The 25,361-nt window shown below is 39.9% G+C and overlaps 1 protein-coding gene across 1 annotated transcript; it reads right to left on the bottom strand.

The window, feature by feature from the left end:
- Positions 1–359: 359 nt before the first annotated feature.
- Positions 360–24,841, bottom strand: LOC124276739 (RNA pseudouridylate synthase domain-containing protein 1-like). Its single transcript, XM_046712382.1, has 4 exons — positions 22,913–24,841; positions 11,047–11,170; positions 5,739–5,946; positions 360–901 (listed from the first exon to the last, which is right to left on the bottom strand). Exons 1-4 carry the CDS (start codon positions 23,125–23,127, stop codon positions 573–575), a joined length of 876 nt encoding a protein of 291 aa, XP_046568338.1. The 5' UTR covers positions 23,128–24,841; the 3' UTR covers positions 360–572.
- Positions 24,842–25,361: the final 520 nt, after the last annotated feature.

Genomic DNA, 25,361 nt, shown 5'->3' on the forward strand with positions numbered 1-25,361 from the left:
GATAAATAATGAAGGATTTTGCCAAGACCGAGAAATTATATCGAGACAACCGAGATCTAGAGTTATCAGAGTTCGACACAACGGTGTTCGACTGTACATTATTAATATATAATACCTGTGAAGATCCCGATTAGAATATTGATCTTCATTAACCCATGCTTGTCGTAAGAGGCGACTAATGGGATCGGGTGGTCAGGCTCGCCGTCATCGGTTCCCAATTACGCAGATTGATGCTCATGCTGTTGATCACTGGATTGTCTGGTCCAGACTCAATTATTTACAGACTGCCGCCATATAGCTGGAATATAGCTGAGTGCGGCGTAAAACTAAACTCACTAACTATTAATAAATAATGGTACTTAATGTAAAACATTTATTTTAACTTAATTTTGGAACCATTCTCATGATTCCTGCTGGCAGACTTGAAAGTGACCTCTGCATGAAGTAATGTTTAAGTGTTTGATAAGTTTGTGCACTTCCAACACACACTACAGTGATGCCTTAATATTCAACACTGCTTGTGATACCCTTTTTAACTATCAGACTTTCTTATGTAACCTAAGAACCCATGATCAACTTGTCTCAAGTTCAACAGTCACTGTCTTAGGATTTAAGTCTGTGAAATTAAGAGCATATTTGTTTGGTCCCTGATTATAGAAAGTGTCACAAAACGCCTCGTATGTAGTATACACCTGGGTAGCCTGCCAAGATGGGTCTATACCAGACACAAAGTAGTCTGGAGCAGTGACGTCCAGGGGCTGTGGCTTCAGTGGAACATGGATTCTATAGGAATGTAACATCATGCGAGGTGGCTGGGTATCAGTCCGGTCACTGTACATGTAGTCGCCGATGATGCGGTGACCAATATGACAGCAGTGCACACGCAGTTGATGGGTACGACCTGCAGATATGAAAAAAAAAAATTGCACTTGCAATGTCATAACAAAACAATAACATAATATGTTGTGGTTAAAACAGTCCCCTGAGATTTGGGTTGAAAATGTAAACGTTTGTTTTTCCCCTGTTTGAGGTTTTAGATTTTCAGCCATACCAATGGAGTGTTTCAACTAATTATGAGCTATATGAATGCAAAAATACCAGAAAGAACATCAAGATACTTTATTGTGAAGCAATGCATGGGTCATGGTATAAAACAAACTTGGTGACAGCAAGTGAAAGAGACCAAATGGAGCATGCTGACAACTCAACTCCTTTCCTCACCCTCCCTGGTCGCTCAGTGGGAACACTCTTACCATACACAAAATGATTTGATTCACATTTAACATATTGTGACGTTTAAACAGTTTAAAATCAGATGCATAAAGGCTGTTTATACAATTCAACTTCAAAACCTAAGTCTACAATGCCGATGTAAAATTTCCAAGCAAGAGTTACAAAAGATTGTTCTTGAACCATGTTAATTTCTCTTCCATCAAGCCCTCTCTGTAACAGTCTTTACGAGTCTTTAAGACTTAGACTACGTTAACTTCTTTGAGTGGCATTTTAGAAGTTGGGAAATACAATATAGAACTAACTTTAGGATAACCACTTCTTTTTATTCGTGAGTGTGACGTTTGATACAGATTCTTGTACAACGGTACAAGAATCTGTATCGAAACGTCGCACTCATGAATAAAAAGAAGTTGTTATCCATAAAGTTTGTCCTATATTAGACTACGTTGCTGTAGGAAATATGGCCTTCTTTGTATTGCTTTGGTTGTATGAAGCATAAAGTCACTGTCACCCCAAGAAAATGTTACTATAAAAGAAGACCATGGCTGATTCACTTCTCCACATACACCAAAGCAGTTTTCAGTCACACTGTAGGATAGCACTCTCTCAGTACAGAAGTACATGTATTCACGACATATTCAAGTATGAGGCAGTTGCCAGGCTTTTCACTACCACTGCAAAAATCTAAGAAGAGGTTTATGTACATCCTCTCCTCATGTCATACCAGCAGATACTTATGAATTTGGAACCAGATCATATTCCGGGATGGTTCAGTGGTGTTCCAGGCCTGGTCAACTAACTTCTGAATATCGTGAAAATTAAGTTCAAAATGCATGTATTTGCATGAAAATACTGTCATGGCCAGCCATCTGGAGCGATCACAGCAGCACTCTGGTTAAACAAAACTCGTAAAACAGGCTATGTAGAAAATTATATATTATAAACTTATCCTATCTCACGGTATGCACTTCCCTCTCTTACTTCGACCATGGCGTGGAAACGTGCTGTAGGCTAAGTTGTATCAAATCTTCTGGCCTCTCCCGGTTGGTTTGGCACTTCCCTACACAGTACTGCAGTGGCACCATCTACGTCTTCCCGGCCTATTATTCCTGTCTCTTGGGGTCATACATGGGATAGTACCGGTACCCAGCCTTTTGATTTCGACAGGGTAGTTCAAGCAGTAGCCACTGCTCTCAGCCGGGACCCTCCCCAAGCGGCCACTACTCCTCAGGTTTTGCGGGATCCGTCGTCTGGTCCTTGGCTGGATGAAGCTCACCTTTCTGCCATTCCATCCCCCACTTCAGAGCGCCTTTCTACTTTAGATGGCGGTGTAGATGCTGTAAAAATACCACAACTTCTTACGTGGATTGCTGATAATTGAAACTACTGAGGAGTAGGTCTTCAGCAGACTTGCTCTCTTCCTTTGACATGTGACCAGGTGATTTTGGGATGATTACTTTCAGGCCTCCCAGGCCTTGTATCACACAGTTGGCTTCGTCGTTGGATGACGCTTGCAACAATTTACGGAAAGTCCATGTCCATGGTTTTGCTACGTTGGTTACTTCGCCTCCAGTTGATGATGATATTACGTTGTTGGGAACTAAAGAACGGACCTACACTCCTTTCTTGGTGGAGGATTGGGAGTTATCCCATCTGGATTCGGCAGTCCACAAAATACTGGCTCTGTTCAACATGATCCTAACAGCCTCAGAGGCGGTTGCTATGTCAGTCGCCCATGCGTCTTTGCCTCAACAAGCCTACATCAGTTGGGCCACGGTCCTGATGCAAGAACAGCAGTTACAGACTGTGTAGGATCAACTGGCCCATTTTTTCTCATACCTGGCAGTGGTCAGATGTATGGGTCCCCTTAATCTGTCCTCCTGGGAGGACCGCTTCAAAACTGACCTGTTTCTACAGCCATGGTCCGGACGGATGCTCTTCAATGGGGCGCCCCTCCTACTGTTGTCGTCCCAGAAGACAACAGAGTTCCTTTACCAGCTCCTGTAGCACCGCCAGCTCTGACCAGCCCCATGCGGCAGGATTTTCTAAGCAGTGACTCAATGACATCACTGCACGACTGGAAACTTTCGCCTCCAGTCGTGCTGGTTGTAGACTCACCAGTCAGCGGAAGACTTGGCGTTTATGCACCCAACTGGCCCATTCTGAATTACCTGTTCGTTCAGTCGACACTTTCCACGGGATTTCAACTTCCTCTAGTAGGCTCTCCTCCCTTGATGTTACACCCGGATCAAAGAACATATCCTGCAACCTAGTCAGCCATTCTGAGAACCACAATAGACACGTTACTTCAGAAGCTTGTGGTGATTTTACTCTCCAATTTTCCTCATCCCAAAAAGGATTCAGACAAACTCAGATTAATCTTCAACATGAAGCTTGTCAACGCAACATACCTACAGCAACCTCCCCACTTCCGGATGGTCTCAGTGGCTCTTCTGTGCACCATCATCAAGCCGGGCAACTTCATGGTCTGTCTGGTCAAGATGTTTTTTTCCAGGTGCTGATTCCGAAGTTTGTGTCCCCGGATCCTCTGGCGTGGGAACACGACACACTGGCGATCCCTTGGGAGGGCCTAAATGCATGTCTTTTAACCTCTGATGTTACTCCCTTGAGTTCAACTCAAGCTACGGATAACTCAGAAGATAACACTGCTTTTGGTCACGCCTTACTGGCTGGCCAGAAGTTGGTTTGTCGCCTACAAGAGCTTGCTGATCTCAAACCAGTACTGATTCCCGATCGAAACAACGCTCTGATCCATCCTCACTCAGATCAGCTCCATTGGTCGCCCCAGATGCTCCATCTACACGCTTGGCGTATCTGGAATCCTTAATTGCTGAGGGTTATTTGAAGCGAGTGGTTACGGCTATTACTACAGCTCATCGTACTTCTACACAATCATTCTACGATGATAAATGGACGAATTTTGAAGCTTATTGTAAGGTGAAGGGCATTACTTCCCCTACTACAGCATCACCGCAGGTAGCTGCTGAATATTTACAGCATTTACGTTCTTCTACGTTCTTACGTAGATCACCTGGCGTAGCCGGGGTACTGTAGTACTATCATACCCATGACTATAGACTGTGAGGCCAGTATTGTACAGAGGCCAATCTTGTCATGCAGAGGGGATTGACACTCCACTTACTGACCTCTACTGTTGCGAGCAATTACGTCAGTGAAGTGTTGATTTCCGATTACCTATTGGGATTTCAAAGCGCTCTGCTCCTAAGTTCCTTCCTCATCTTGAAATGATTGATTGGTACTGAACCTTAAACGAGTTGAGCACCAGGCTGTCTTCCCTTTCACCACTTTCCAGCGTGTCTGTGGGGGATGGTTTTGAAGCAGGGGCTGTCCAGATTAAGGTTTTAGACTTAAATTCACTGGGGACTTCTGAGAAATCGTGGGGAGGTGGGACTTACTTGCCAAACTGCGTCCTTTTGTCTTGAACAAAAGTTGTGGCTGAAAACCACATTGATTCGGGACTGCCCACTCCCTAGCGTCTTTGTGCTATGTAAGCCAAGGGGTTTATCAATGAGAAGCAACCCATCACAAGTATTGGAGTATAGCATATCGGGAATGTTTTTTTAACACAGGGTTATCTGCGGCCCACCGTCCATCCGTGGGATAAATTAGTTTAAAAATTTGGAAATTTTAAGTATAAAGTGTATATTATAATACTTATCATATCTCACGCCATGGATTCCCACCCGACCTTCCCCGCATGACAGATTACTTGGGGCTCCAAGATGAGAAGGAAAGTAGTGGGATGTCATGTGACCGTCCTGAGCTCTTAGCATGCTTCACAGGGATGATTGACGTGTCCAGAAATGCAACCGGTGGGGAGCGATCAGGTGGGAGAGAGGCCTGAAGATTTGATTCAACCTACAGCACGTTTCCACACAATGGTTGAAGTAAGAGAGAGAAGTGCATGCCGTGACATAGGATAAGTATTATAAATATACAATTTATAGTTAAAATTTCCAAGTTCATAATGACTTCAGGTAACTACGTTTCTTTAGTTTTTCTTGATATCACAAAATGCAAGAAACACAAGATATAGCTGTATCCCCCCTTTTACTTTAAGCTACATCGGTCCTTATGCTTGTAGGTATGACACTTGGTACATATTTTTGATGGATTGGGTCACCCCACAACATAATATCCCATCTGGTTTCTACTTCACACCAAGAATAACAGAAAAATCACTCCTGTGTCATGTAGATGTCTCTCAACTATGATGTCACAGGTCGAGCTTGGCTTAGGCTGGGATTGTGATTTGCATACACGCAGGATGTGGGATTAGAGCAGACGTTAATAGCTTTTTGTTAACAATAAAATCATGTATGAACTTTTCTTGTGAGTACATATGTATACTTTGTATGGCCATTAAACATATGTTAAAAAGTTTATATTCAATATATAAGTCTGTATCAATAAACATATCTAAGCTGTATTGACTTAGTTTGAATACATGCACCATACTGTACCTGTCAGAGGTATCAACAGTAGTTTAGATGCAGCTGTTCCAGCGTATAGCCCAGTCTCCAGACACACTGCGACAGTGGTGGATCTCTTCACAGGCTGCACGCAGTGTGGGGAGCTGGACACACACATTCTATAGATGTCGGTATGGATGGAGCTCCGGCCAATAGGGACATCAATAAACAGGCATCTGTCTTCCATATGGCCATGTACCTGGCAAATAAACACACCTATTTACTTCCAGAGCTTTCTTCTCTAGTCTTAAACACAGAATACCAGATCTCCTCAGATGTTTTATATCGCTAATGTTTGTTGAAGTTGTTAAATTCCAGGCCATTTAAGTCATAGTACGTGACATCTCCTTTTGTAAGCTGAACATTTGTAACCAGATCTTTATGACCCCATCAGTCATGACTGATTTGACAGAATCAATGAAAAATATACCGTAGTTTAGCTACATGCATGAATAATTGATCATGTTGCAAGTCACTGATATGTATTGAGTGAGTGAGTGAGTATGGTTTTAGGCCTCTTTTAGCAATATTCCAGCAATATCACGGCGGGGACACCAGAAATGGGCTTCACACATTGTACCCATGTGGGGAATCGAACCCAGGTCTTTGGCGTGATGAGACAACGCTTTAACCACTAGGCTACCCCACCGCCCCTGATATGTCTTGAAAGAGTTCCTTTTTATACATATGACATACAAACTTGACACGTCTTCCTTCGGGTTACTTAATATGTCAGAACTTTGTCAAATTCAAAAACTATTTTTGGAAGTTCTAGTTCAGAAACAAGAAGCAGGTTATATCTTAACTTGTGACATGATGAGACGTCATGATTAGATGACATACTAAATACTGAAAGATTTGTTATCACATAACCAAGAGCACTAAAGGATTTGACAGAAATCAGCAATCAGTTAGTGCAATAACTGCTACCATCATTTCCATAGTTTGGTAGGAAACTGCTTTAAAACTCTCGATATTGCTGCTGCGACGCTAAATGTTAAATCACTTTAAAACTCTTGATTGTCTTATAGGTAAGGATGAACTAAACAATTCTAAAATGTTAACAAAGACCAACACTACAAAAGGTGTCTCATCAAATGTTCATGTATTTTCTGCATAAATCATGATAAATACTGAGGGCTAAAACTTTAACACAAAAACTGATGATTTGAATAAACTGTAATCAAATTGAGATCTATACAATGTTCAGCTGTCCAGGCCCCGGGGTCATGAAAGTGACTTAAGTCTAAAATTTGCTTAAGTCTGTCATTTTGATCTTAAGTCCAAAAAATTGTCTTAAATCGGGGATCACGTACATTTTTTAGTCTGAAAAGTTAATATTGAGATCATTTTTTGTCTTAAATCCTGAGACTGCTACCTACCAGTCTTAAGTCCCTTTTGATGCCAATTTCTTTTTTAGGCGAACAATTTCATAATGTTTGAAAAGTGAACGCGTTGTGCGAGATTTATGCTCTCGTGGTCCTGGATCTGCGTGCACAGCTATAAAATTACACAGAAATGTGGAATATTAAATTTCCTATCCTTTGGTATAAGTATAAATGCAAATACCTCAGCGGTTTGAGAAATAAACACTGCTAAATGATGTCCAAAATTTTGCTATGCATTCAAAAACAGCAAATTTCTCCGATTTTGATCGTGCACCGTAAAAGTACTGTGCTACGATTTTTTTAATTTGGCATCTTTACAGAAAGTGTGAGCTAATAAATTACAGCCTGATATCTGAACGACATAAGTATATATGAAATGGTTTTATTTGCTTATGCATAGCGTTATCGCTCACCATTAAAAATGACTCGCAATAAATGTCAAAATGGATTTTCTTCTATGACGCCAAAGGACGACAGAGAGGTCATAAGCGATATAAAGATAAGGGGCATAACTCCGCCATGCTTAACACTAGGTCAATGTAACTCATATCACTTGGAGAGAATTCGTTGTGGATACGGACGCTTATATTTTCCTTATGTTTTGTTCACCGTGAACCAAACTACATGTATTCCAATACAAAGTTCCCCAATGTGAGCGGAGACGTTTTAGTAGTTTCACAAGTTATAAGAAAAGATGACAATGTACTACATGAGAAAGCACGTAAAAGCGATTTGGATGGCCCTATCCGATATGTAAAGTAGTTCTTAAATTCACATATTCTCCTGTTTGTGTAGATGTATTTTGACTGATTTTGCATCATTATTTACTGAGTACTAGCCATATCTTCAAATATAATGAAATTACTTAAAAGATTACAAAAGTGTAGTTGACGCCATTGCTTGTTTTATGTATTTTGGCGCACGTCGGAAAAAAAACGACACTGGTATGCTGATCAGTATATATCTCACATAATTTCCATGAATTGAGTAAAAGGTTTCGGGTTTCTATGTCTGAATTTAACACTCTTGTGACAGAACTTAAAATGACTGATTTTACCATTTAAATAATGTCCTGAGTAGATCCATAATTAGACGGTTTGACTTTGTTTCCTAATATGAACAACACACGCACCTGTTTGGCATCAATTTCACGTAAATTAAAAAGAATATTTCACAACCCCTGGCCCCGGGGTCATGAAAGTTAAATCGCTATTCATAACCTTTTCATATGCAACTGTCATATTGGTCCGAATGGCGAATATTGCACATGATACATGAACTATTTAAGTACATGTTGCAGTTCGCCTTCGTTTGTTCTTTTAATACTTGTTTAAGGGTTTAAAATATGGTGTACTACACTCAGTATATCAATTTCTTATGTAAATATTATTCAAACAAACAAAACCCTTGAAAGAATGAAAACCGTATACCCTGTATCCAAGGATATGATATAGAACAAGGCTAAATGTAGATAATGAATAGTTTCATGAAAAAATATCTGAAAGATACTCAAAATATACACTGAAAGTGTAATTGGTGGAACATGGCGATTGTGTTTACTCTTATTCAACCGACCTTCACCTCAAAGAAATTGCCAAATATGTAACAACAATGTTGACGTATATGACATCACAACCGTTGACCGATTTCTTACAAAATGGCGGCTTCGGTTATACAGGATTTTATGAGGACCTTTCCTTTGATTCGGGGGATCTTTGTACATAAATGTGTGATGTAAGTAATCAGAATGATTCTGACTATCTGTGTATTGTTACATGTTTTATCGCTTTCATTGTAAGTAAGAGAAGAAGCCAGATCGCCGATCATTACCGTTGTTGTTCTGCGCGAGATTTTCCATCAGTCATGAAGCGTATTGCACAGAAACTTTGACAATTTCAGATAAACATATCACATTACTGTATTGTATCTATTATTTTTGCTACACGATACTATTTCCATGTATGTTCTAAAAGTATTGAGCCTATGCATGCTACTTAATAGAGGCTAATGGGTGTTTGAAATTTGAGAAAATGCAGTACACAGTGTAAAGTCTCATGTTTCTTTGTTTACATTTCAACAAGTGCTGTCTTTCGCACACAGCGTTCGCTTCATATCACCTAGACACTTGGTTTAGTGACAAGGACCATTTCTTATTTGATACTAAAATGTATGAGGAATTCAGTGTTGTATTTGTCACAGCTGAATAGGAAATATATTGATGTAATAGGCGATCAATACCGACCTTCAAAACGTGATTTTGAAAACACTATCAAATGCAATATGGCAGAAAGCGATTTAGGCGCTCGTGTTGGTGTATTTAGAAAACATCCCAACCTTAAAGACACTAAAAGTCACCGCTGCAGGGATAAAAGCGTCAGTTGACGTGTTTGGAACATTTCAGCAGGTTCCTGCTACTAAACTATTCTCCTCAATTATTTAAGAGTGACCGGACATGATTACATCATTCTAAAATTGCCATGGTAACTGTCTTAGTCTTAGTCTTAGCTAAGATTTGGCTGAGACAGTTTCATGATCCAGTCTTATCTAAAATCTTAGCTAAGCAAAAAAATTTAGACTTAAGATTTTTTTGTGCTAAGCAAATTTAAGACTTAAGATTTTTTCATGATCCTGGGGCCAGGTCTGTCAGTTTCAGAGTCAAAAATGCATTTTGAGAGAATAGAAAGCTTTTTCAATCTGGCAGTCACATTGAAAATCTGAAGTGAACATGCTGAACAAGTTCACTGTGTAAACTTCACTGGTCTGGTAGTTTCTGAGGAGATATTTATCGTGCAAGGAGATGCACCTTTCAGAGAGATTTGGTCACGGTTAATGCACAATAAACAAAATTAGGTCAAAATATGAAAGACTGAAAATATACTTTCATATATACTGAGTGCATTTCTATGTTTACATCTATTACCAACTCTTCTCAATTGCAGTTATTTACTGCTGAACATCACCCTTTCAGTTAGCAACTTTTCTCTACTTTTCAGCTTCCATACACCTTCCACTTGCTTGCATGACATTTTTAAGAAGGGTGTAAACCATATCTCTTTAAATCAGCCTAAACTGAGAAGCATCTGTGACTCCTTCTGTAAAGTGCCTTACAGTGGTTTAGTTCCTAAATCATATTGGGCGCTATACAAATTTTGTACATTATTATTATTATCATTATTGCAACATTCATATTTTCTCTGATCAATGTCTATACATATATGGCCCAAAGCAAATTATGTACATCGCTGCCTTTAATATTTAATAAATATGCCATAGGTAGCCATTGTTCTTGTGGGCCATAAATGTGAACAATTAACCACAACCTAATCATCACAATTATCAGGTCGTTGCCTTCAAGCAGAAACTGTTCAATCCCTCTGTTTGGTAGTGGAGAGAAACCTTTTGACCAAGTTAATATATGCTTTTCTGTAGAAACCTGGCAGTTTGCTGCTGGCACCACAGCTGCCGATCGTGTTGCTGTTGCTGTTTGCCAATAACATGATGCCCATTTCAACATGTTCTAACAGCTTAGAACAGTCCTCAAGTCATACAACTCTCACCTTGAACCCAGCATTTTCTTTTTTATTTCTCTTGCCTTGTCAACCTTTGTCATGGCTAATGACTAGGCATGTGATGTTTATGGCATTACTCTCATAGAGCCACCATCAGGCTAATCAACTCTCTCTCTACCATGTTCCTTCTGACCTTTTATCCATTATATTTGTTGTTATATGGAGATTCTACTTCTGTACATAGTAATGGGGAATCAATAATATCATGTTTCAGTTGGCAATATTCCTCACATCTGTGACCTGAAACAACTATGATAATGGTCATATATAATAATTTATTGTTTTCTTATACATGAAAGTGATCTTCATCAGGTGTGATGCGAGAAGATGTCAACAACTTACTAGTGCCAGATAATGCTTCAGTATCTTCCTTTTGCTGAAACAATTCTGGAAAGTTCCTGCAGTGGTTTTATTTAAGGCGATGCACAGAACACCACTGGTTGCATGATCCAAACGATGTGCAAATCTGAAATAACAACAACCTGATGGGTTCTGTTGCCTTGACAACTGATCATTTTTGTGACATAGAAATCTGATCAACTATGTAACCTAACCTGCAGGACACATGTTTGGGTATTTGCCATTGGTTTCTCATCACTGACAGTCAGCTAAGTCATAACCGCAGTAGAAAGCATGAAACTATGTAACCTAGAAATCTGATCAACTCTGTTACCTTGACAACTGAACAACTTTGTGACATAGAAATCTGATCAACTATGTAACCTAACCTGTTGGACACATGTTTGGGTATTTGCCATTAGTTTGTCATCACTGACAGTCAGCTAAGTCATAACCGCAGTAGAAAGCATGAAACTATGTAACCTAGAAGTCTGATCAACTCTGTTACCTTGACAACAGATCAACTATGTAACCTAACCTGTAGGACATGTGTTAGGGTATTTGCCACATTGCCATTGGTCTTAAGTCATAACCTCAGTAGAAAGCATGAGTGTTATGCTTGATCTTGATTTCCTAGTGGTGTGCTGTACCACATGATGTGTTGGGAGTGATCTCCCTTGATTGTACATTTGAAAGAGTCGTTGATTAAACATTGTGTCTTTGGAATTCAAAGTGTCTGTTGTTGGCCTAAGAACCCAAACCAGGGCACGTAACATGGTGGCAGCAGATTGGAAATGAGTAAGCCCATTCCAGAGACAAATCTGATTTGAACTTTGAAGGAATTTAATCCTGAATATACATGTCTACAGGGCATCAAAGCACCCAGTCCCTTATTGCTTGATGGCAATACAGCTGAGCAAACAGAAGTGGAAAAACAATGAAATATTGACGCAACTTTCTACGTATGAGAGACCATATCAAGTTGCATCATTCTTGAACTCGCGCAGTGATGGGGCTCTCTGTGTGTACAACGGATTTCACATCAGCAAAGATGAGAAAGATATAACTCTAAACAATATCACTGAGAAATTTAATTTTGCCATAGGAGAAATCGAAGAAACGTATGAAAGTTATGTGTTCAACAAGCAATCACAAAATGATGGTGAATCTTTTGAGAGTTTCCATTCAAACATCAGATCTTTGGTAAAGACTTTGTAGAGCAGCTGAGAATGCCTCTGCACAATATGAAGCTTTTAAACCAGAAAGTGTGAATATGACCCTAACCCTAACCTCTGCACAATATGAAGCTTTTAAACCAGAAAGTGTGAATAAAGTTGTATCTGTATGCAGTGATAGGAAGAGTTTGTACAAAGAAAGAAGTTCCATAAAATCACGGCATAGGGATTACAAGAAAAGTGCTGACAATTCTGATCTGAAAGACGAAAACAAAACGAAAATTCTGTGGATGAAAACATGTTCTCAAATATGAATGCCCTGCCTGGGGAAGAACTTGTCCTACATGTGGAAATAGGAATCACTTCTCAATCATGTGTGCTAACACAAAGAAGAAATATGGTGAAGTGCATTAAGTCCCTCAAGATGCCTCTGATGACAAGAAGAATGGATACATACCATACACAGTGTTGAAAATAAACATGACTGGATCAATACAATAAACTTTGATGAAGAAAATATCAACTCAGGGAATAAGTGTCACGTGGTCATCAATGGAAAAGATCAAGTGTTACAAGTAGACACAGGTGCTTCAGTAAACATTCTAGCCAGAAAATATGTGCCAGATGCAGACATTAAGCCTTCTGTGAAGAAACTGAAAATGTGGAATAATACTGAAATTGGATCATCTTGGTTGTCACTGAAGAACCCCAAGAATAAAAGAAAATATTCTCTTGAATTCGTTATTGTTGAACATCAGCTGACACCTTTAATTGATCTTCAAGCGGCTGAACAAATGGACTTGGTAACTGTTCATCCTGAAAACATGGTCCTTGTCTCTTCCATCACACATAACTGCTCTGAACTAAAAAGGGACTGCACTCCCACGAACAATAACTGCCCTCCTGTGAAGACTAACTGCTCTTCTGTTACTAATGACTTTCCTTCTGTTGTGGATGGAACACTGTCACGGTGCTGGCAGCGGTAATGACCTCTGTGTTAAGGGTCATTGGCTCAACCACATGTGGTCGTCTAGAAGTACCATATTGACCGCACCAGTGAACTTAGATAAAATAATATATATATACAGTCAGACCTTGTTTATCCAAACACTTTGTTTTTTTATTGAATTGTTCGGACAAACGAATCATTCGGATATCTGAATCAGGACCTAGGCGGTCGGCTACACGTGAAAACAAAACAACTAAACATAACATTGAAACATAACTACATCTTTATTTAACATAACATCTTGCATAACAAAACATAACATAACATAAATTACATCGGCTTGAAAAAGTCTTTGATTGATGATTGTTGATGGACAGAGTTGTTATTCGCTGCTTTGGTGTTCGGATATACGAGGCAAATTCGTACATATTTTGTTGTTTCATTACCAAAATTGACCGTTCGGATACGGAAACCGAACATTCGGATATACGAGGTAAATTGTAACTAGAAAATTTCGTTTTTTGTGAAGAATGTTCGGAAACCGAGGTATTCAGATATCTGAAGTTCGGATATACAAGGTCTGACTGTATATCTGAAAAAGAGCACAACCCAACTGTAATACTAATACATTTTTTAAGACTATAACACATGAAGACATGAATAACCAATATAAATCTGTAAGTAATACGTAACAATGAACTGAAGACCTCAAGTATCTGAGGTCTGTACCTCAATATTCTTCAAATAGAATGAAGATGATGAATATTGACATAGATATTGTTCATGAAGATATGAACAAATTATTATCTACCAAAATAACAATAACCTTTGAATTCTTGTGAAGCCTTACATTCTTATAAGGCTACATGAACATGAAGAATATGAATCTTCATATTGTGATAACAATAATAATAAACATACCCCTGACAGGACTATAGTCTATTACATGAAGGTATAAGTGAAACGCCAGACTGAAGGTAAGATTGCAAGGAACTTACCAACATATTCCTGTGTCCAGCTTTCCAAGAGGTCCTAGTTGGTTCGAGTCCACCGTGGGAACTGACCCCAACTAGAATGGTTAGGAATTTATAGGAGTTTGGCGGACGTAACGGAGAGGACAACCTCTGACTTGACCAAGAAAGATTGAAACTGATACTTGAAACTCAGTAATTGTGTTTCTCAAGCATCAGGTTTTAATGTATAGCAAAAATTATTAATTAATCTTATGAGTTGAAATCTGAACATGTGATAGCAGGCGTTACTGGCTACTTTCACGTATAATTTTAATTGTTCTAGAGTAACTAAAAATGAAGATACAGTTCCAATAAAGATTTGAAAATAGTCTTCCATTGAGATTAATAGAAGAAAATACTGCATTCCTCCCAAAATAAAAAAGTTTACATAAATTAGACCATATAGCCTGAAAACTAAGTATTATGGGCCCATTTGCATGATAAAAGATTTAGGTGAAATTCACAAGTTGACTTTAAATCTTGACATGAATGTCCATGACAAATACACACAGTCCACATGAATTGTATAGAATTCAACTTAATACAGGGTTTCAGTCACAAACACTTGGAGCTTTCGCGGGACTGGTAAACCTGAAAGTGAAAGAAAATGAGAAACCAGTCGTAATGCCTGACAAAAGAGTGTCATTAGCACTCCATCCAAGACTGAAATCAGAATTTGATCGACTGATGTCCCTAGGTCTTATAATGCCAGTAAACAACTCTACATGAACTGGGCGTGCATTCTCCAAGACAGATCTTTTGTCTGGCTTCTGGGATGTGCAGTTAGATAATAGAGTTCAGTGTACTGACCACATTTCAAACATGCTTTAGACGCTATCTTTGGCTGAGATTGCCATTTGGAATCTCTGTTGTTGCATCTCAAATATTTCAGAAGAAACTGTCTGCAAACATATCTGATCTTGAAGGTGTTGTTGTATCCATAGCTGATGATGTTCTGACACATGGAAAAGACACTGCTGAACATGATGTTCATCTGAAAACCTTGCTTGTACGGTGTGACGAGAGGAACATAAAATTGAACTAAGACAAGCTCAAATGGAATGTCTGATGTAATGTCTGGGACAGCACATTACTCAAGAGGGTCTACATTCTGACCCAGAAAAAGTTAGGGCCACAGTGGACATGCTGCAACCTCAGAGTCCAGAAGACCTGACAAGATTCCTGGGAGTTGTAAATTACCTTGCAAAATTTCTACCAAATTTGACGGATGTGACACAGCTGCTATGAAACCTCACAATGAAAGATGTTCCATGGAACTGGTCTGAAACCCAAGAGAAAGCCTTTGAGCAAGTCAAGACTAAAGTCACAAACACACCTGTTCTGACCTTATATGATCCTTAAAAGGAACTAATGGACGCATGTGAACACGGATTGGGATTTGCTCTACTTCAAGGTGGAAGACCAGTGGCGTTTAAGTTTTGCAAGCCGAGCACTGATTGGTACGGAGCAAGGATATGCTCAAATTGAAAAGGAAACGCTTTCCCTGACTTTTGGCCAAGAGAAGTTGCATCATTACACTTATGGAAGACCTGCCAAGGTGGTGACTGATCGCAAGCCCTTTGTGAGCATTGTGTTGAAACCACTATCAAGAGATTACAGAGTTTACTCCTTCGTGCACAAAAGTACAACTTTGAACTTTCATACAGGCCAGGACAAGACTTGCCTCTAGCAGACACCCTATCTAGAGCACACTTACCTGACAAATGTGAAACAGAAACAGTTCATGTTGACAACTTGACCTTTTTCTCCAATCAAGGAGCATCAACTCTAAGAAATTAGAAAATCGACTAAAAAAGATGATACTCTGTCCCAGTTGAAAACAACAATCATGAAAGGGTGGCCTGATCACAAATCTTTGATCCCGTCATGTCTAACTCATTATTCCAACTTTGAAGATGAGCTGACAGTACAGGACGGAATCATCATAGGAAGAAACGGAGTGGTAATACCAGCAATGATGAGACGTGAAGTCCTCAACAACTTAAACGCTGGACACAGGGGCATAAACTCATGCCTATGAACAGCCAGGGAGCTACTGTATTGGCCTCAGATATCATCAGAAATTAGACAGTACATCGAAATGTGTAACTCGTGTGCTACCTTCAGTGACAAAAAGGGCCCACAGACTCTCCAAATTCACAAAGTCCCATATCAAACATGGGAAAAGGTTGGGACTGATCTGCTAAATTTCAAGGAATGCAACTATATGGTCCCTATATGAACTATATGGACTATATGGTCCCTATATGGACTATTACAGTAACCATTTTTTACTTACAGTAACTTTTTTCGAGCTATAGTATCTTGCAGACACAACTGCTGAGACAGTTGTGACCAAGCTGAAACACCATTTCACATGACATGTTATTCCTGACACTGTTATGAGTGATGGGGGCCACAGTATACATCAGATACTTTCAAGTCCTTCAGCAGAAAATGGGGATTTGATAACAAAATATCAAGTCCAGGCAATAGCCAAACAAAAGGGGCCAGCAAATCTGTAGTCAAAATTGCGATGAGCATCATGCAAAGGTGCAGACCCATATATTGGACTCCTCAACCTACCCAACACTCCAACCGAAGAACTCAACACTAGTCCTGTACAGAGACTGTTTGGCAGAAAGACGAAGACTCAACTACCAACAACGCTTGCTGCACTGAATCCTTCCACCTACCCACTTCAAACGGAAAGAGAGATGATGGAAGACAAAAAGTGGAAAGCGGCACATCACTATTGCAGTCTTACAATGACCTGAAACCTCTCAACAAAAGAGACACTGTACAGATGCAGCTAATTCAGAATTGGGTGAAAGAATGGAGACAGGAACAGGTTACTAAACAACTCAATGGTAGAACCTATGAAGTGAAGACAGATCAAGGTTAAACATTCAGGAGAAACAGACAGCATCTCAAGTCTTCAAGACCAACATGAAAAGAAGTCCCTTTCACAGAAACACATCAGCCCTGTCCAAATGTGAGACAACACAATCAAGAAATAAGAGAAAACAACCAACCATCACTAAAACAAGATGTGACAGAAGCATTAATGAACAGTGACAATGTACCCGAGACCAAAACTGTGCAAACTGAGGTCTGCAAAACGTTGTCTGGATGAGCTGTGAAGACCATGAAAAAGCTAAATCTTTAAAGTGACTCTAATAGTACCAGCCTCTGTTACTTCGTTAAATTAATGAAACAGAATTAATTATGGTACTTAATTAGCTATTCACCGATATGTCTAGCTTGTTCGACGCCCCTGATAGTGTTTTTATATAACGCGGAAGAAGGGAATCGTGGCAGGACAAATAGATGTTTCCTCACAATTAAATGTTACAGTTATCGCCATTTCGGAATTCCTCATGTCATGCCACATGAAGTAACCTCGAATAATTGATTGTGTGACAAGTTGAGTGTTTTATTTACAGTAGATTAATAGGGAATGAAACAATTAATGACTTTTGTGACCTTTAACTTATAGATCGTGTGACATTCCCCCGACTAAGTCAAAAAAAATTATACGATTCATAACTTTATCTTTAATTATTCTCTTATGTTACTTACCATGAAGAATTTTCTTTTGCTACCCTTTATTGTTGTCAAATACTGTGGGAAAAAATACCGAAAGTGTAACTGACCGGAACTGCGCACACGTGTACGTGATACAGATGTATTGACGATAACTGTTACGCGGTGATAACTGTTCGGCAGCCAGTATTGAACAATGCTATGTTTAACTCAATAAACCCTTTATCAAACTAAGAACTGAGTGGAAATAGAGTCAGGATAAGTATAAATAATATATTGACTCTAAAATATACATATTTTTCCTTATTCTGACTCGTACAATTTGCTAGAATCCATCGACAGGTGGTGGACAGCCACCTTATTTTGAATTCAGGCACGGTTCACATAACCCCTAGGAATCTTCCTAGTTGATTTGTAAGTCTTGCATAGGATATGATGTTAAGAATAGCTAGTAACATTAACTGAATTGTACCACTCATGCTCTGAATTACCTTGTAAAACAGGTGGGCATGGACTCAATCTTTGGGACAGTAACCACAGGAACCGGTTATCTCTATGTAGGTTAAACATAGACCATAGATCTACACACACGTATATATGATGTGTGTAGATCTATGGTCTACAGTAGTTGGCCATAAGTGAGTCATCATTAGTGAAATTCCCATAGATTTGCGAGAATAATTTTAATAAATTTTGTTTCGGTCGAACTGCTTTCAATACTTATCTACCAGTTGGGAAGTCATCTCAGCTACGTACACATTAGTTCCATTCAATTTTTCCGATGATTATTAAGAAAACCGCAACTATTTAAACAACATATATTAGACATACCAATCAGGCTTAACATGGCTGTTTCTGGAATAGATTAAAATTAAGTTGTACTTATAGTGCTTAATCAGGTGTTATTCGATAACAAATCAAAGATAAGATGAAAGAAAATTATGTACACGTAGCTGAAGATGATTTCCAAGATTTTTGCAAAATATCAAAAGGAAATGACCTACTGAATTTATGAAAATTATTCTTCGAACAGTTAATTAACATGTAGAGCGGTAGCGGCAGTGTCCGGACACGGGCAGTACTCGGACACTCGTTAAACATATATTTATAGCTAATTAGGTTAAGCGTTAATGCGCAACATATACGCGCATAAATATTCCTCTTCCGCCCTGCGTCACAAAAAAATCGTCTGCTAGAGGTAACACCCATGTGCAAAGCATCCAATATCTGCCTTCCTACTTGATTGCCACGCCCCCTGATAGTCTTACATTTCCGCTAAGCAACACCGTTTCCGGTTTTAAGATCATGTACTACTTACAACTTGTTTTAGATGAAATGTAACTGACATAAGAACTCTAGTGAATGCATGCAGCCGGCTTCGAAGTACTATGGCACCAAATTCTAAAAATGGCCCGTTTTGTGCCCTGTCCGGCTACTGCCTCAGTGCATGACAGTGGGAAGGCAGTACTCGGACACATTTAAACTGACACATTTGAAATAACAATCTCATCCCCATTTCAATAAACAAATAAATTTACATCAATCCAACTAATTTATAAATAAAATCAAATTTAACATTAAACATAATAACATTATATAATCTTATATGAAGAAAATAATACGTTTTACATAAATCTTTTGCACTATTCCTTATTTATGTTCTAACGAATTGTAGGTTCTGCAACAAAATGAACAGGGGAAGGAATGCTAATAAACCAACCTACAGCGTTGATAACGTGAGAAGGGCGATAGAAGCCATTAATACCCGAGGGATTTCCGTTAGGAAAGCTGCGACAAGTTATGGTATCCCAAGAAGTACTCTTCACGATAAACTAATGAACAAGGTCCCTATTGAGTTCAAAAAGGGCCCTCCCCCTATCCTGTCACATGAGGAGGAGCAGAAACTTTCTCTCTGGGCTATCCAGATGTCCCAGATTGGGTACGGGCGGACTAGGGAGCAGCTCCTTGACACAGTTCAAAACATTTTAAAGGAAACAAATCGCCCCAACCCCTTTAAAAATAACAGACCAGGAAAAGACTGGTTTTCTGCCTTTCTGAGACGCAACCCAACTTTGTCGATCAAAACACCTATGCAGTTGGCAAAGGAAAGGGCCATGGTTACAAAAGAAAAAATTGACCAGTGGTTTGACTCGCTTTCAGAGTATTTAAATCAAAATGCAGATGCGCAGTTACTAAGCGAACCATCACGCATTTTCAATGCTGATGAGTCAGGGTTTCCCCTTTGTCCAAAAAGTGGCAAAGTTCTTGCAGAGAAAGGATGCCAAAATGTGTATAATTTCTCATCCTCAGACAAATCTCAGGTGACGGTTCTGGCCTGCGCTAGTGCAGCTGGGACGTCACGTTACTCCTATGATAGTATATCCCGGAGTAGGTTTCATTATAATCCTCTAGAGGGATTTGAATCTGCAGTCTTGGGCAGGAGTGAGAGTGGTTGGATGGACTCTGAGCTGTTTGCTTCTTGGCTGCACACTGTGTTCATACCACATATCAATCGCTGTGCAGTCAAGAAGCCAGTGGTTCTTTTTGTCGATGGTCACTCCACTCACCTCACTTTGGATGCATGTAATGCATGCATAGATAATAACATCATCTTATATTGTCTCCCTTCACATGCATCACATGTTATCCAGCCCTTAGACCTGTCTCTATTTTCCTTCCTCATTGGATGAAGACTGCGAGAGTGTTCAGAGGTGCGAGAGTGTTCAGAGGTGGGAGAGTGTTCAGAGGTGCGAGAGCGTTCAGAGGTGCGAGAGTGTTCAGAGGTGCGAGAGTGTTCAGAGGTGGGAGAGTGTTCAGAGTGTTCAGTCTGTAAGGCAATATCAGGATGATCATGTTGGTGAGACTGTTCAGAAGCAGTCTTTCAGAGGTGCGAGAGTGTTCAGAGGTGCGAGAGTGTTCAGAGGTGCGTGGGAGTTGTCAGCAACTGCCGAAAATGCAATAAAAGGTTTTAATGAATCTGGCCTCTTTCCCTTTAACAAATCGAAGGTTACTTCAAGTTTGAAACTGGCCCCAAGCAATGTCTTTAACGAGCAAACTCAGACAACCGCTTCTTCACCCTCACATTCTAGAATAGCCCATGTCTCTCCTCATACAACCCCCAACCCATCTGGTACAACCCCCAACCCCCAGGATACTCCACAGAGCAATACCACTCCCCCAACTGATTTTGATAAACATCTCACTCTCCCAAAGGTCCAAAACCGACCCAACAAGAGAGTAAGGACTCTCCTACCGAAATCTGCGTCAGGGGAGGATATACGAGAAATCCTACTCGAGAAACAAAGGAAACTTACTGCAGAAAATGAAATGAAAGAAAAAAGGAAAAAAGAAAGGGAGGAGAAAAAGAAACAGCGAGAGGCGGAAAAAATTGCACGCCAAGCAATTCGCGATGAGAAAAAGATCGAAAGAGAATTAAAAAAACGAATTGCTGAACAGAAGAAAGCAGAACGTTTTATGGAACACCTACAAAGACGTAATGCAACTGACAGAGACAGTGACGAGGACATGTCTGATTCAGAAATACCATACGATGACGACGAGGACGAGGATGGTGATGTGTATGCGGATGATGAGGACATTTGTTCTGCGTGTTTGTTTGGCGACATTGATGGTGATGAGTGGGTGGGGTGCTCTGGTTGTCCACGGTGGTTTCACCAGAGCTGCATTGATCTTGACACCTTGACCATAGACCAGATCATCGATCTTGACTTCAAATGTCAATTGTGCTGACTATAACATGTGTTTAACACATTTCCTAACACAGTTGTTAAACAATGTTCACTGTTTGAATGTTACTCATATGTTCTCACTAATTTAATGTTAGTAGCTTGTGAGACATAAAAGACATTTAAACACACACTGATTATTATTTGTTATGTTTAAACAGATGGACTATCCGTTCGAAGTGCTGTTCAATCAACTTCATGCCTACAGTGGGCCACCGGGAATGGGAATAAATACGAATGCCCTTGAATACACAATCAGTACAAAACCAGTTGCTGTATTTTCATGTATAACCGGGTAATTGGATTTGAAAAGCATTATCAATGACACGTTTAATATCACTGTGTATCTTCAATATAAAATCGAATCATAGTTAACACTTAAGACAAACATGTAAAATTTACAGCTGTTGACAAAACAAAAGCTATAGACATAAAATATCGTACTAGTAGCAAGGAGACGTATGTATGTTACGTGTTTATCTTGTCTACACAAAATTAACTTTTCTCCTACTTTATTATAGGTACCACATTTTTCATGTGAAACCCCTGCCATTCATGGCCTTGAAGATGGATCTTGAACCTGACAACAGGTTCGATAGCAATGCTATAAAAATCACTGTACCAGAAGCATATGAGATACCAAGCATATTCTTAGATGCTGAGGTTCGGCCAGGGCCAAATAGACAGCTTGTACGCGATATCGCTGGAGCCCTTGTCGGGCGCGTACCACAGCAGTTGACATCCGTATTTGGTCCACTGTTTAGGGACAATAAAATATTAAGTATAACACCCTTTTATACGGGTAGAATGTCACACGGTGGCCCAATCAGAGGTGGAGGCCCAAAGCTTGATTGTTTTTATTTAATTCGTGTTTTGCCGGAAAGGCGTATCTTGCAAGATGTTATTGAAAGTTTAAAGAATGCAGGAATTGATGGGGACAGTGTTTGGTGTTAATTACTACTGACTGGAATGTATTGCTAGATCTTCTGCGTGTAAATTGCATGTTTCTTTAAAAAAATGTTGAGTGTCCGGGTACTGTCGCACAACTGTCCGGATTAAGCCGACAGTGTCCGGTTACTACCGAATCAGTCGTTAAACAAGTAGTATGAATCTCAGTAAGACTAAGGCGTTTACAGAGTTTACGTAGATTTCATTACACACAGCAGTTGTCTCCCTTCACATCTTATAAGTCTAGTCCAAATCGATGGGTATCGATGTGAGTTGTTCAGTTTTCACTGTTATGTGTCCGGCTACTGGCATGAGAGAATGTAAGCGTTTTAATAATGGAACAAGCGAGCCATTTGAGGTCCTGCCGTTATCGACTGATCCCATATCATACCTCTTTTACGGAAAGGTTATATGCGCTCACTGTCATGTGGATGTTTTGTTTTCACCAATTCAGAATTAAGCAATCATAACTGATCTGCATCCCAAACTTACCTGAATCCGAATTCTATGGTGTTATCTAAGAGATGAGGGAAGTTACTTGCCAGCTGTTTCGCAACGGTCACTTCGTTGGCACATTCATCGTTCGAATTTATTTTAGTATCAACATTTTTGTCTACAACTAACACATCTTTGCTTTGATAAAGTATCTTTAACTGATCGCTCATTGCTCGTCCTAATCGCACACTACGACCAGTCACAGAAACCATTTACTACTATCAGCCAGCTGAACTAGAAGTTATTGGCTAAAATGAAACCGCGTTGAAACGGCACTAAGTAAAACGGCACCAAATCTTCATACTATTTTGAATCGATATCACACATAACATCGTGTAGATCTACTCATATAACATTCAAGTGAACGTCTCTTTAAGTTGCGCTAAGTGTTCGTTATTGAGATATACTATATGCACAAAAGTATCCGCATTATGAATTTTTTAAAATTATTTCCAACAATAAGAAAGACAAGATTGATACACACATGCAGATTTATTGCTAATTTCATTTTGATAGTAGATAGAGTCTACATTAAAATTGTTTATTAAAACTCCATCCATAAAGATGCATTTGTTCGAATCGGAGAATGTTGCCTGTTATGTTGAATCAAAGAGAAAAATCCCAGCAGAAAAGAATTCGTTTGGATTAAATTACTATGTGCCATTTTGGTTGTGTGCTAAGCTGGTTCTCGGCTCCCTTTGCGCGTACAAACTTGCGATATGCGAGACGGGGCCCAGCTTCGTTGTTTTGCCGTCAATAAATGACGTAACCGTCACGTGCCCGGTCAGCTTCCTGCAGCACTGACATTGCAATGCCACCCTCGATTTTCGCGAGCAGCGTACGTTTTTGGCAACTGACGAATACTTATGCCCCACGTCTGCATGTCACATTCGAGGCTCCAACTCTCAGGGGAGCTGTTCTTGCTTGCGTCGAAACATCCGGGGTTCTGAAAGTCTGGCACACGACTGAATATTGTTATGAGTTGGCAAATATTGTCTGAAAAATAAATGTATGGTGGTCGGTTGAGTTTTATTAGTCGGATACTATATATGAGCGCAGTTTCAGCCAATTTTGATGCCGTTTGGGGATGATACCACTCTCCTACCCTGAGTACCATGTGAACCGTATGTAAAGCGGGTTCCCGGCTGCCCTTGTTTTTGCGGTTTGAGACAGGGCCCAGCTTTACCAGTACTTCACCCGTACACATCACTGCGCTGGTGTGTGGGTAGATTGGTTTCTGGAATCGCCCGCTTGGTGCCATTCTTGGTATACATGCTGGCGCTGACGCTTCATACCCAGGCCCAGGGGACCGAGCTGTGTTTGGTGTCGCTGCACCAACCCGGCCGTCTAAGGCAAGTCTCTCTCGCAGGCAGACTGGTTCCCGTTCGTTCCCCAACACACTGGGACACGTTCAACTATGACGGCCGAGTAACAGCAGCGACAACAAGCGGAGGATCGGGAAACCAGTCTTGTCACAGACCGTCTAATAGGAGTGAGTGAGTAACTGAGTTTAGTTTTACGCCGCTTTTAACAATATTCGAGCAATATTTCTGGCAATTGCAATGTGGTTATTGCTGTTGTTGCTGTTTAACGCCGCACTAAGTATAACATTTCACTGCAACACAGGTTACTTGGAGAGAATTTGTTGTGGACAACAACACTATATTTTCGTGAAGTTTCGTTCTCGATGAACCAATCTAATCCAGTACATAGATCCACATTGTAACCGGATGCATTTTAGATGCATCACAAATTACAAGAGATAGATCGATGTTCGTTTGTGATTTACATTGGCGGATCCAGAGGGGGCTTCAGGGGGTTCGAAACAACCCCACCCACCCCCTCTCTTTGAAAATGACGGTATTGACGGTATTGATACGGTCTAACATCCATTTCAGAAATGACATCAGGAACATCTTATACTGCTTCAGAATCCACGGAACCTGTTAAGTTGTGAGGTAAAATCTAAGAGGAAGCCATCAGCAACAGGCACATATGACGTCATGTCACGTGATACCCCCTCTGCTCATTAACTGTCGGGTGTTTCCGTAATAGGCGGAAATACGAGTACGTTTTTGTTTTTTATTGCTATTTTACAAACTTTTTGTTCAATTTTAATCACGGAATGTGACTTTTAGAATATCCTTTACAATATATCAAAAGTTTTGTTTTCGTTCGTATTCTCCTTAAGATCACGTTGAAGATTTTTTTTTGCGTTCGAACCCCCTGAACCCCCTCCTTTCAAAATTCCTGGATCCGCCCATGATTTAATTGCAAACACAAACGCATCTAATACTTTTGTCGGAAGCGTATCAGTGTCACAGTGTAAACAAATTTTTTTATATAGGTAAGTGATCATTTCATCTGTGTGCATACCTCTAAAATCTACGTGGATGATTCTTACATGGACACATCGACACCTTCATCTACATGGACGACACAGCCA

This window comes from Haliotis rubra, unplaced genomic scaffold (assembly GCF_003918875.1).
Source record: "Haliotis rubra isolate DU_JTF1 unplaced genomic scaffold, ASM391887v1 Scf212, whole genome shotgun sequence".
NCBI classification, from domain to species: Eukaryota; Metazoa; Mollusca; class Gastropoda; order Lepetellida; family Haliotidae; genus Haliotis; species Haliotis rubra.

Bases quoted from the DNA above. Each gene is read 5' to 3' on its own strand.
- LOC124276739 (XM_046712382.1), bottom strand. From the start codon at position 23,127: ATGGTTTCTGTGACTGGTCGTAGTGTGCGATTAGGACGAGCAATGAGC. The intron at 11,171-22,912 runs GTAAGTTTGGGA...TTGTTATTTCAG, and splicing joins ACCATAGAATTCGGATTCAG to ATTTGCACATCGTTTGGATC. The intron at 5,947-11,046 runs GTAAGTTGTTGA...TTTATTTGCCAG, and splicing joins TGAAGCATTATCTGGCACTA to GTACATGGCCATATGGAAGA.